Source organism: Carcharhinus amblyrhynchos, chromosome 3 (assembly GCF_965287045.1).
Source record: "Carcharhinus amblyrhynchos chromosome 3, sCarAmb.v2.hapA, whole genome shotgun sequence".
NCBI classification, from domain to species: domain Eukaryota; kingdom Metazoa; phylum Chordata; class Chondrichthyes; order Carcharhiniformes; family Carcharhinidae; genus Carcharhinus; species Carcharhinus amblyrhynchos.
In genome coordinates this window covers 133,468,601-133,482,046 of record NC_137326.1, presented here as the reverse complement: position 1 = coordinate 133,482,046, position 13,446 = coordinate 133,468,601, and the positions used below count along the sequence as shown (strand labels likewise).

The window sequence follows — 13,446 nt, the reverse complement described above, 5'->3', positions numbered from 1 at the left end:
GGACTTTGAAACCCTCTTTACTCCAATGAAAACCCTTAATATCTTCCATTTTCATAGCCCAGTGATTTGAAACAGGCTTTCATTGACATTTCAGTCCATTTTTACTCAACCTCCAGTTTGCTGTGTTTATTTACCTTTCCCTTCATGCTTGAATGCATCTCAAGTACCCCATTGTTCCTAACCACATTGTTTAGACAAACTCTAAGCCTGTGGTTTCTTCAAATTCACTTCTTCTTTTGCAGGCCACTAATTTTGCAAGCCAATTTAGTTTTTTACAGATATAGACGGGAATGAAGATGCGAGTCACAGAGCTGCCAGAATTCACCTTGCCAGGACACTGCTTCAATGGGATTGATAAAGGGAAGACTAAACAAACACTCACATGTGTACATTACTGTTTATTTCAACTCAGACATTTTCCAAGGAATCTTCTCAATTCTACAGCAATTATGTAACAGTGACTAACTTTAGCTTTGTAGTAAATAAGTCAGGACACTTATATAATCGAGTTTTAGACATACCAAAGTTTAGTAATCTTCTAGCATTCAAAGTCTGCTGGAGGGTGGCCTGCCCATTAAATTTTTCTTGGTGTTCAGTTCCGGTTTCACCAGAATGATATAAACCTTAGGAGCAAATATACATGTCAGCAAACCAAAACTGGAAGACAATATGGCAAATATCTCAACAGCTACTGTGTCCTTTCCAGAGTTGATGTAAACTGGAATGAAAGTGACCCAAACGGCACAGAAAATCAGCATGCTGAAGGTGATAAACTTTGCTTCATTGAAACTATCTGGCAACTCACGCGCTAGAAATGCAAGAACAAAGCACATGGCAGATAGTAAACCTATGTAGCCCAACACAGAATAGAAGGCTGTTGCTGACCCCACATCACATTCTAATATAATGGTTGCACGGCTATGTTCAGTATTCTTTGCAGGATATGGGGGCGATAAGGTCAACCAAAGTATACATATCACAACTTGAACTGATGGCAGAGAAAATATGGCCAGTCTTCGCTGTAGAGGGCCAAACCATTTCGCCACATTATTATTTGGACGCCTTGCATTGAATGCCATTAATACCATCATAGTTTTCCCAAGAATGCAAGAAATGCAAAGGACAAATATAATAGCAAATGCTGTATGTCGCAAAATGCAGGACCAGATGGTGGGTTGACCCATGAAGAGAAGGGAGCAGAGGAAGCAGAGTATCAATGAAAATAGAAGAAGGAAACTTAACTCAGAATTGTTTGCTTTGACAATTGGGGTATCCTTGTAATGGTAGAAAACAGCAACAACAGCCAGTGATATACAAGTACCAGCCAAGGATAGTGTTGTTAATATGATTCCCATGGTACCTCCAAATGACAAATATTCAATTTCCTTGAGAATGCATGTGTCTCTTTCTAGGTTTGGCCAGTAATCTGAGTGACATGCCAAACAGTCCACTGAATCTGCAGAAGACAACACAGAATATTTTCCAACAAATTTCTACACAAATCTGTCTCTATTTATCAAACAGGAGACACAAACTGCCTGAAAACGCTTACTTCCCTTCATGCCTTTTGGTAATTCCTTCTGGAGTAATTTTACCAATTACTCAATGTTTCCAGTTCAACAATCAGGATGTATGATATGTAGAAGTATAGGATCTGAACAGCACAGAAGGAGGCCATTCGGTCCATCAAGCCAATGATGAATAAGACTTGAAAGAATTTTCCCCAATTTTATCTGACTGTTTAACCTGATTCGTTCAGCATTTTACCTTGTAGACAGAACACCCCAAAACTCACTCGGAAATTTACAAACTTTACTCAAATTTGTGAGTTTGGAATTGGTTTGCTCTTCTACTTAAACTGGTTACAAATAATCGGATGGGTTTGCGAAACCCTTTTCTGGCTTTTAGATGCTGGCAAGCTACTCATTTAGCTGGTTTCCAAATCTCATCAATGCAAAGTACAGGCTTATCTGCTCAAATATTTTCATTACATAGAGAGAACCTAGGATTGTTCTCCTTCAAGCGGAGAGATTAAGAGGAGATTTAATGCAGGTGCTCAAAATCATGAAAAGTTTTGATGGATTTAAGGAGAAACTGTTCCCATTGCGAGTTAACACCGCTCAACATCTGCAGACTTAATGGAATTAACAAAAACACAAGCCAGGTGTATTATTTAATGTGACAGTATATATCATGATCGGTAATGCACTGTCTACAATTAGATTCAATATAAACTTCCCAAAGAATTGGGTAAATACTTAGCAGAGGAAATTCAGAGCTTGATGATAGAGCAAATGTGTGTAATTATTTAGATAAATCTTCAAAAAGCCAGCAGAGACATGACGGGGTGATTGTCCACATTCTACACTGTTGGATTCTATGATCTGGAAATATCTATGTACCGTGGAATTTAAATCGATCATTTTCATCGACATTCTGCAATATCTCCTGTCCTCTGAGTGGATATAAACTGTGCAATATTTACCTCCTCTTAAGTTTCTTCGCAGTCCATTGAGCATTTCGTAAATGAAATGAATCCTATTTGTATCCATCCCACATGGAACAGTATGAAATACACTGGAGCAAAATCAGCAGCATGAGGGAGCTGGAAACAGGGGGCAGAATTTAATATCCTCTCCCAGGCTGGTTTGCTGGTGCAAAGGGTTGGGGGGGGGGGGGCGGGGAAGTGCAATTCAATTGTGTGGGAGGGGATAGGTGGAGGCCCATCTGCCTTCTTGCTCCTTGAGACAGTTAATAGGCAGTTAGTGCCACTTAACGACAACATTCCCCCACCGCTGGTATTCACCCACAGGCCACCATCAATAAGCATAGGCAATAACACCTCCTCCATGAACATCCTCAACACTGGATTCCCCACAAGGCTGTGTCCTCAGCCCTCTACAATACTCCTTACACACCATGACTGTGTGGCCAAATTCTCCTCCAATTTGATTTTCAAGTTTGCTGATGACACCACCAGTGTTTCGCATCTCAAACAATGATGAGTCAGGGAACAGGGATGAGATCGAGAATCTGGTGAACTGGTGTGACAAAAATAATCTCTCCTTCAATGTCAATAAAATAAAGGAGATAGTCATCGACTTCAAGAAACATAATGGAGGGCATGCCCCTGTCTACATCAATAGGGACAAAGTAGAAATGGTCGAGAGCTTCAACATTTTAGGTGTCCAGATCACCAATAAAATGTCCTGTTCCCCTCCTTGCTGACATTATAGTTCAGAAAGTCGACTAACACCACTACTTTCTAACAGTTACAGTTTCCTCCAAATCATTTTATATATTAGGGTTTAGGTTGATTGGCCATGCTAAAATTGCCCCTTAGCGTCCTGAGGTGCTTAGGTTCGAGGGATTAGTGGGTAAAATATGTAGGGATATGGAGGTAGGGCCTGGGTGGAATTGTGGTCGGTGCAGACTCGATGGGCCGAAGGGCCTCTTTCTGCACTGTAGGTTTCCATGGTTCTATGGTTCTATTACAAACCCAAACAAAGGTCCCAGCATAATTCCCTGAGGAGTGCCGCCAGTTACAGCCCTCCATTTAAAAATGCACCCTTCCATTGCTATCCTCTGTCTTCTGTGACTGAGTTGCTTCTATACCCATCTTGTCAGCTCACCTCTGACCCCTCCGACTTCACTTCTGTACTAGTCTGTCAAGAGAGAACTTGTCAAAGGCTGTACTGAAGTCTACGTAGACAACGTTCACTGTCCTGCCCTCAACAATCATCTTTGTCACTTCCTTGAAAAATTCAATCAAGTTAGTGAGTCATGACCACCCCTTCACAAAACCATGTTGCCTCTCTCCAATACATCAATTTATTTCCAAGTAGGAGTAAATCTTGTTCTGAAGAATCCTGTTCAATAATTTTCCTACGGCTCATCAGCCTGTAATTACCTAGATTATGCTTGGTCCTCTGCTTAAACAAAGGAACAACATTGGCTATTCTCCAATGACTTTTCGGGACTCCTTTTAGCTTTCCTTGCTTAAGTTTCTTTCCACTTTTTCTTTTATTCCACACTAGCTTTGTGTGCTTCTAGGCTCCTAGCCTTAACAAATGCTTCCATTTTCTTTTTGATAGGTTCACAATATCTCTCGTTCTCCAAAAGTCCCAGAAACTTGCCATACTTATCCTTCATCCTTACCAGAGTATGCTGGTCCTGAATTCCTATCAATTTACATTTGAAACCCTCCCACATGCCAGATGTTTATTTGCCCTCAAACATCTGGCTCCAATCTACATTCCTCAGTTTCTCCTAATATTGTTGTATTTAGCCTTCTCCCAGTTTAACATATTTTTATCAGTATCTTAAAGTTTACTGAATTATGGACACTGTTCCTGAACTGCTCCCTTTCTGAAATGTCGACCACCTGGTTGGGCTCATTCTCCAATACTAGGTCCTGTATGGCCTCTTCCCTGGTTGGACCATCTACATGCTGCTTCAAGAAGCCCTCCTGGATGCTCCTTACAAACTCTGGCCCATCCACACTCCTAGCACTAAGTATGTCCCAGTCAATATAGGGAAGTTAAAAATTACTCATTACAATAACTGTTACCTTTACATCTTGCTAAAATCTATCTATATATCTGTTCCTCTATCTCCCGCTAGCTGTTGGACGGTCTATAGTAAACTCTCAATGCTGTGACTACATCCTTCCTATTCCTGAGCTCTGCCCATATTGCCTCGCTGTATGAGTCCTCTGCTGTGTCCTCCCAAAGCACAGCTGTGATATTCTCCTTCGCCAGTGGTGCAACACCCCCATTCCTTTTACATCCCCCTCTATCCCACCTGAAACATCTGCATCCTGGAACGTTAAGCTTCCTTCCTTTAACCAAATCTCTGTGATGGCAACAACATCATAGTTCCAAATACTAATCCTATCTCTAAGTTCACCTGCCTTACCTGTTATATTTCTCACAGTGTAACAAATGAATTTCAGTCCCTCTTTGATCGGAAACCATACCCTGCCTGCTCTTGCTCCGAGTGTTACTGGCCCCACTCTCTAGTTCCCTTTCAGTGAATTCACCTTTGCTTTGAATCCTACCGTCCTGCCCCCCTTTGAGATTGAAGATCAGCCATGATGTTATTGAATGGTCATGTAAGCTCATGGGATCATATGGCCAATTCTTAGTAAAGTTAAAGTTTATTCATGTATTAGTCACAAATCGGCTTACATTAACACTGCAATGAAGTTACCGTGAAAATCCCCTAGCCACCACACCCCAGCCCCTGTTTGGGTACACCGAGGGAGAATTTAGCTTGGCAAAAAACTAACCAGCACATTTTTCGGATTGTATGAGGAAACCGGAACACCCAGGGGAAACCCATGCAGACACAGGGTGAACGTGCAAACTCCACACAGACAATGGCCCAAGCTGGGAATCGAGCCCAGATCCCTGGTGCTGTGAGGCACTGGCACTAACCACTGTGCCACTGTGCCACCCTGATTCTTGCTCCTATTTCCTCTTTCTTTTGTTCTTATGTAATATTGCATAGGGCAATTAAGGAGCCTTGGGAAAGGGTTAGAGTGGTGTGGAAAACAGACTGCCAATTTATTCTGCTCCATTTCTGAAAAGTAATTTTAGCCTCATATCTTTTAATAAAAGGGTGAATGTAAGATGCACTTGATGTATTATGACACTGCTAACGAGTAGCCTTTTAAGACCATAAGATCGCTGATCTAAGTAGATATATCATGAAACCAATTAACATATAGTTTGCCCTCAAGGTCAGTGATATGTGATTAGGCAGACTGATAGAAATAGATAGATAAATATAGATACATAGCGAAGTAAATGTAGATAAATGGATAGATAGACAATCAGGTATGGATAGGTATACAGATAGATATACACACCAGTTTGGTTACTAATTTCACCTTCAGCACAGGGTATGCAATCATAACAACAAATTGGTTCCCCAGCTCTGACTCCTTTCCTTGTTCCAGGTTGACAGGTTTCACTACACTTTGACTCAATGACCTGGATGTGAAATGAACAGTAAGATTCCATTTTATTTACGTGTGTATTTTATGCTGGTTTACAAATAAAATTGGTTTAACCTGGAGAGAAATTCTGACATTTGTTTCATTACCCGTCATGTGTACAAAAATAAGCTAATATTATTGATTACAGACTAGCTTTCACAACTCAAACGTTTAGTAGTTTTCAATAAGATAGTTGCACAATTGTGCCTTACCATTTTTTGTCCTCCGCTCCACACTATGCGTTCTTCCTCGAGAACAAGTTCTTTCCCTGCACCAGCAGATGCATCATACTGGCCAACTTTCACATACTCAATATTCCCATTTTCTGTCAGCTGCCAGTTCACGAGATCATAGACTGCAAGTGGATCACCATTGGCATCGAATCTCACTTCATCTCCAAACGCAGTTGTGAATTCCACCTTCTTTAAGTAATGAAGGACCTTTGCAAAGAAAACACAGAACATTCTTACGCTCTCACTGCGATACCTGCAATATTTAAAACCCAACATTGTGTTATTTTGAATTCAGTACGGTGCTGAGAGTATGCTGTAAGTTTGGAGTGGCTGTAGGTGTGTTTTGGATATTTGCCTCTGTCACAAGTTCATTGGTTCAAGTCCCACTCCAAAGGTTGATGACATAGCCTCAGCTGACACGTCAATGATGTATCAGCATTGGCAGTGTCATCTTTCCAATGGACATCCGTCCTCACAAGTGGAAGTAAATGATCACATGACACTATTTGACTAAGAGCAGATGATTTCCCCTGATGCCGTGGCATTATATATTCCTCAAACAATAACTGAAAGCAACGCTCAGGTCATTTACTCTTTTCCTAATTCTGGGAGGTTGCTCCAGATCCTCAGCAATATGGTTGACTCTCAGCTACCCTCTGAAATATTCCAGCAAAATTTAGTTTAAGCAGAATTAGGGATAGGCAACAAATGTTGACTTTGCCAGTAATGTCTGCAGCCAAAGGAAGATTTCAGAAAAAAAGCTCAAAAAACTCAGCACGTCAGACAGCATTTGTGGAGGGAGATAGAGTCAACGCTTCAGGTCAATGAGCTTTCACCAATCTCTTAACCTGAATGGTGCCTGTCCTGCTGAGGTTTTGTTCTTATTTGTTCTAGATGTTCGATAAGCGTTGCATGTTGTTCAGGACACCAAGGTGAATAATACCGTGGGATTGTTTATGTCAAGAGGATAGGTGTACCTTGGTTTAATGTCTCATCTAATGCTCAATATATCTGTTTACAGTATTAGGGAACAGGCAGACTCCAAACACATCTTATCTGTGAAAGCAACATATCCTCAAATTCCAGTAAACCAAATCATACCAGGTAGATAAGTAATTTCAAAAGATAAATGCATGGCATTAACCACAACTTGCTGTAAAAGTTATTCAACTTCTCAATTTAAATCTCCATTTCTTTCCTGTAAAGCAACAGTCAAACGTGAATCACATTTACTTGTGACATTCACCAATTGTAGGCCTTATTATCTTTCAGTATAACTCGGTGCTATCAATAAAAGACAGTCACCAGAAATCCAGGTTGGAATTGCAAAGAATCCTCTTCCCTCAGAGTGATGGAAAATTACAAAGGGTTGTGAACATAGCTCAGTCCATCATGCAAACCAGCCTCCCATCCATTGACTGATATACTTCCTGCATATACTTTGGTGCAGGGAAAAACTTTTGGAGGAAGAAATAGTGTGGAAAAGTACCAGCGCAATCAAAGACTCCAAGTACCCCAGACATACTCTCTTCCACCTTCTTCCATCTGGAAAAAGATGCAAAAATCTAAGATTACATATGGAGAACGTTTCTTCCCTGCTGCCATCAGACTATCGAATGGATTTACCATACATTAAATTGATCTTTCTCCATATCCTATTGATGGCTGTAACACTAAATTCTGCAGCCTCTCCTTCTCCTTTTGCCTTTGTAGTCTATGAACGGTGTGTTTTGTCTGTAAAGCATGCAAGAAACAATACTTTTCATTGTATCCCATACATGTGACAACAATAAATCAAATCAAATCAAATCAAAAGAATGTGGAACTCACTACTGCAAGGCAGTGGTTGAAGCAAAAGTTTTGGAAACATTTAAGATTAAACTGGACAGGAATATGCAGACAAAGGGCATAGATGGTTACGATGGCAGATTTAGACGACGAAAGATAAGTGGAGGCTCCTGTGGTGCATGAACATCAGCATAGACTGGTTGGGCTGAAAGTATCCCATGTAATCCTGTGTAATCTGACAGGGTATTCCTAGTACAGTGAATGAAATTTTAACCTCATATCATTTGTAGGGTGGATGAATGTAAGTTTGAATAAAATACAACTTACCTGCCAAGGTTTAAGTTTTGAAATATCTGGACATGTTTTATTGACAAATGGCCCTTGGCCATTTTCACATTGTAACATATTATGTATGGAATGGGCCACAGCATAAACAGCTCTATATGTATTATATGAAACTCGCAATTGTGATATATCAGTAAATACGTTTTGAGCAACTGTTAAATCTTCTTGTCCTGTGCACTCATGTTCTAAAGGCCCAAGCCTTGTTTTCCCCGTGCTGTTGTATGCTGTCCATGTGCAGTGAAACACAGCTTCCCAAAACTGCTTAATGAATTCATTGCCTGGATACTTATTTGGATGGAGCCTAACCAGGAACTGTTTAATCCCTGGAATATCAGTTCTACGAATTGCCCAGCCCAATGTCCCACCCATAACATCAGAATTGGCCGCTTGTGAGAGCAATGCTGCTGTGCTCCAGGCTTCACTTGCCAACCATTGCAGTCCAGTGACATTCTGATGTACAAGTTCTTCTACCAAGAAGTTCAGGTCTATCTCGGGAGAAAAGACAAGAATAACTTTGACTTTTGACTTCTTAATGAGCTCGACTTGATGCAAGATTTTCTCTTTGTCGTAAACTTTGGGAAGATATTCCGAGAAAGCGACGCAGGCTCCAATTTTAGTGACTTGTTCCACGAAGGCTGAAATTCCCAGGTGGCCATAATCATCATCGGATCCGAACGCTGCCAGCCAGGTCCAACCAAAATGTTTCACCAGCTGCACAAACGCTGCGACCTGGAAATAATCACTGGGTACAGTCCGGAAAAAAGTGGGAAATTCCTTTTTATCACTCAGGCACACGCAGGAAGAAAAATAGCTAATCTGTGAAAACATCAAGAAGAGATTTAACTTTTATTTTAATACTTATATTATCTTCTAAAAAGCCTGGACTACAAACTGTTCATTCACGAAGAAGCAGATTTTCAATTTGCTGCCACAATGTAAAATTGGCATTGTGGATTGGCCGACTGATAAATGGTCTCGTCCCAATGAATTTCCCCTGAATTCAATGGGAGTAAATCCATCAGGGTCCTGTCATGCGGTCCACAGCATCAGTGTTATGCCTTACATCCTTTAAAAAGTATCTGGATGAGCACTTGGCACATCAGAACATTCAGGGCTCTGGACCAAATGCTGGCAGATGGGATTAGGTGTGACATTGGATGTTTCTAATATGTTGGTGCAGACTTGATGGGCCAAAGGGCCTATTTTGCACAGTATGGTTCTCTGATAACAGGACTTTTTACAGGTAGCAATGAGATTGATGTTGGCATGTGGAAATAAATTAACTTTTCCTTTTAGAAATCCTTTGGCAGTGTCAAGATCTCAGGTGAAATACAGACTAAAGCTCACTCTGCTTTGTCTTAACACCATACCTTAGTGCAAACCTTTAAAGATCAACAAACCAGTCTGACCCCTTTTGTTTCCAATGCCAGATTATACATGAGATTAGCAATAGGCGCCAGTGTGGACTGTGGGTTGTATCACACCATGAACTGAAACTAAGAAACTAATCAATTTCACATAGAATGCTGACAGCCAGAAAAGAAAGAAAACATTAATTCTGTTTCTGTGTATTGGGTTTGAATACAGATTTCACAACTGTTGCTGCCCTTTGGGTGGCATAGTGGCACAGTGGTTAGCACAGCTGCCTCATAGCGCCTGGGATCTGGGTTTGATTCCTGGCTTGGGTCACTGTCTGTGTGGAGTTTGCACATTCTTCCCATGTCTGCATGGGTTTCTCTGAGTCCTTCCACAGTCTGAAAGACGTGCTGGTTAAATGCGTTGACTTGAACAGGCGCCGGAGTGTGGCAACTAGGGGAATTTCACAGTAACTTCATTGGGGTTAATGAAAGCCTTACTTGTGACTAATAAATGAACTTTATTTTGTCACTGGATCCATTTGTACACAAAAGCACAAATTTATTTAGCAGGACTCGAATGTGTTCATCTCTCTACTTTAAGAATTCATTTGAGTGTTGATACCCAGTAACAACATTACGGAGAGGAATTTTGAATGTAGAATTGTTTTAAACTCAACGTGGCCTTCATTTAATTTCATCGCTTGTATAGCTTTCCCTCCTTCTCTCAAATTCTCTTCCACCTCATTCAATTCCAATCAGAAAGGTGACCTCCAGTATCTCAGTTTGTGTGAGCTTCAGTGCAGGCTGTGAGACTCTGGATCATCAAGGCTGAACGCAAGCCCACCTTTCCCAACATCAGCTCATGTCCCTTCTGGCCGGGTTCAGTAATCTAAGTCCGGGCAATATTTCATTCCTACACACAGTGCCAGCATGACTATTACTGCAGCCCCTCGTCCTGCACAAGGCCAGATTAACTAACTCAGAATAAAGTGATCAAAACTTGATGTCTCTTTGTTGATGTGGCTCAGAATGACTGACGAATGTTAGACTCAGGAGAAGGTCATTCAAACTTCTTAAATCCATCTGGCCCATATTCAATACATCTGTACCTCAAGTGCATTTAACTGTCTCAGTTTTAACAAAATGTCAGTCTTCAATTATCCAAATACTGGGGGGAATGAGTTCGATATTTCTGCTGCACTTGACCTCCATGCTACTGACAAAAAGTTTCATGTTAAATGTTTTGTTGCTCACCATTGGTATTCCGAACATACCCACCGCCCTGGCAATTACTATGGATTGTGTTGAGCCAGAATCACCGATCACTGCATGCACTGATGAGCCTTCATTACATTTCAAAAATGTAACGTTTTCCTCTTGACCATTAAGAACTGTCAGGGCCGCTCGAATCGCCAAAGTTGGGGTAGCACAGGAATCGTAAATCTTATAGCCCAGTGTGATGTTGGGGAGAAGCATTGGGTCATTATTAATTTCTTCAATAGCAAAGATCATCAGTTGAACCCAGCGAAAAGCTCTCAGGTTAAAACTGTCAGAAACAGAAGCATGAAGAGGGCACATACTCATAAGTATTTATGCAGCAAGGTCTTTCATACGCCAGCAAGGCATACTGAGAACATACATTTATACAATGACATTTTTCAGTCTCTCAAGAAATAATGGCATAGAGGTATTAGAATGACAATAGCCTATTAATGGAATGATACATAAATAGTGCAATACATTATATACCATGCCAGATGCAAATTTCCATTTATTTGATTGAGAGATTAACTTGGAGACAATTGAAATGTACATTCATTGTAAATGCTTCCCCTTCATAACAACATCTCCTTTGGCTTCAGGTCTGTGGCTCTGACTCCTGCCTCAATGCACTCCTTCCCTTTCCCTGCCTTCAGTAAGTTTGGACCTATTCTGTGGAATTTTTTCCTGAAATCACTTTGAGTCTCAATCTGTTCCTCCATTTTTACTCAATAATAACATCATCCAGAAGATCACACTCACTCTAAGCAGCTCGGTGTCTCTGGTCGCGTTTGGTAGGAAGTCTCAGCAGGTACTCCTCGATAATGAATAGCAAAAATGCCACCGATGATGATGTCCCCATCCTGTGCGAGTTCCGGCAAATTAAATCTTCCTTGGAGCCTGCAATTTAGATCGTCTTTGGCAAACACACAGACCACCAAACCAAGTAGCACCCAACACAGCAAATACATTGCAATTGTCACTGGCAGAGACTGCTGCTGGACCGTTACATACAGTAGGGTTCTTTTCTTATATTGAGTTATTATTGACAACTGAACAAGCATCAAAAACATAATTAAAACAACAGAAACCCCACGTGTACTTCAGGTTTAGCAACCCCTGCAGCACTGTCTGATAATTGTGTTTCATCGTCTGCACCAAAGTTAGTTAAACTTTGTTCAAATTACCTTGAGTCACTGGAAACAATTTAGAGGAATTACGTTGGGAGCAGGAATGAAAGGATTCTTTTTCCTGTAATTCCACCCTGTGCAATGAAAATGGTAAACATGGAAGACCAAATTATTTGGTAAATAATGAATGCTCCTGATGTAGTTTGTGAAGTATATTTACTTTGATAAGGTTCTGTCCTTGTCTTCAGTGTGAAGAATCACGGAACAAGGATTTATGGTCCAGTTCATTGGACACACTGGAAGCAGATGCCTCTGTGAATTGAACTGATCTGAATTTTCTGAACATGTTGGTCCTGGTTTTTGCTGCTAAGAAAGGAGTCGTACATAGTTCTGCATCAGAATAGCAATAACTCACTGTAGCCACTGTCCATATCTAATTGATTCTGCACCCACAGTACATCTTAACCCACCTGTTCTCTTTCTAAACTGTAATGTCGGGGCACTATGGTAGTGCAGTGGTTAGCACTGCTGCCTCTCAGCACCAGGGATCTGTGTTTGATTCCTGGCTTGGCTCTCTGTATGTGTGTTCTCCTTGTGTCTGCATGGGTTTCCTTCGGGTACTCTGGTTTCCTCCCACAGTCTGAAAGACTTGCGGGGTCAGTGCATTGGCCATGCTCAATTCCCCTGAACTGGGAATGAAAAACCGGGCCAACGTTGAAGATCTGGGATCTTTAGTTGGATCTGAGAAAAATGAGATTTTGAGCAGGTGAAAGGGGGATGATGGGAAGAAGAAAACAAAGGATAAGGCAGATAGCAGGAGAGAGTAAGTGACATGAGGTTCCTTAGTGCAAAGGGAGAGACGGTGGGAATGGGAGAAGAAACAAAATCTTTTGGCCACTCAAGGGATGATAGTAGCTGCCGCATGCAAAGTAAATGAAGTAAGTAACGGAACAGGAGTCAAAGTCATTTTCATTCTTCGAGTCAAATTCATTGCAGTTTCTTATTTGACTTCTAATTCTTGTGCCCAGAGGAATATTTGCAAAGGTGCAAGAGCAAAGTCTAACGCAGTGCTTCATACCAAAGGCCACATGCAGCCCATCCATCTTCTGAGTGCGGCCCACAAAACATTTTGTTGTCCACAGCCCATGTTCTGTGTTGCTACACTTCGCCGATTTCGATCAGCGCAGTTGTTTTCTTATTGAACTGAGGTGATGTGCTCATAAAGAAAGGGCAAGTGAAGTGAGGTGTGTGCTGATTGCTCACAACATTGACTGTGAGAGCTGTGTGCTTCCTCTGTGTCCAGAGTGTAAATATCTCTCTTGTTTTTATTT

The 13,446-nt window shown here is 41.1% G+C and overlaps 1 protein-coding gene across 2 annotated transcripts; it reads right to left on the bottom strand.

The window, feature by feature from the left end:
- Nucleotides 1-545: 545 nt before the first annotated feature.
- LOC145341140 (extracellular calcium-sensing receptor-like) lies at nucleotides 546-11,956 on the bottom strand. Of its 2 annotated transcripts, none has more exons than XM_080186031.1 (6): nucleotides 11,748-11,956; nucleotides 10,980-11,271; nucleotides 8,350-9,183; nucleotides 6,214-6,441; nucleotides 5,873-5,996; nucleotides 546-1,456 (listed from the first exon to the last, which is right to left on the bottom strand). In XM_080186031.1, exons 1-6 carry the CDS (start codon nucleotides 11,954-11,956, stop codon nucleotides 546-548), a joined length of 2,598 nt encoding a protein of 865 aa, XP_080042157.1. The 2 variants fall into 2 exon arrangements, with proteins under 2 accessions (XP_080042157.1, XP_080042158.1); XM_080186032.1 differs by lacking the exon at nucleotides 11,748-11,956 and adding an exon at nucleotides 7,534-7,571 and having other exon boundaries at nucleotides 8,409-9,183; nucleotides 10,980-11,264.
- Between the last annotated feature and the right edge of the window lie 1,490 nt (nucleotides 11,957-13,446).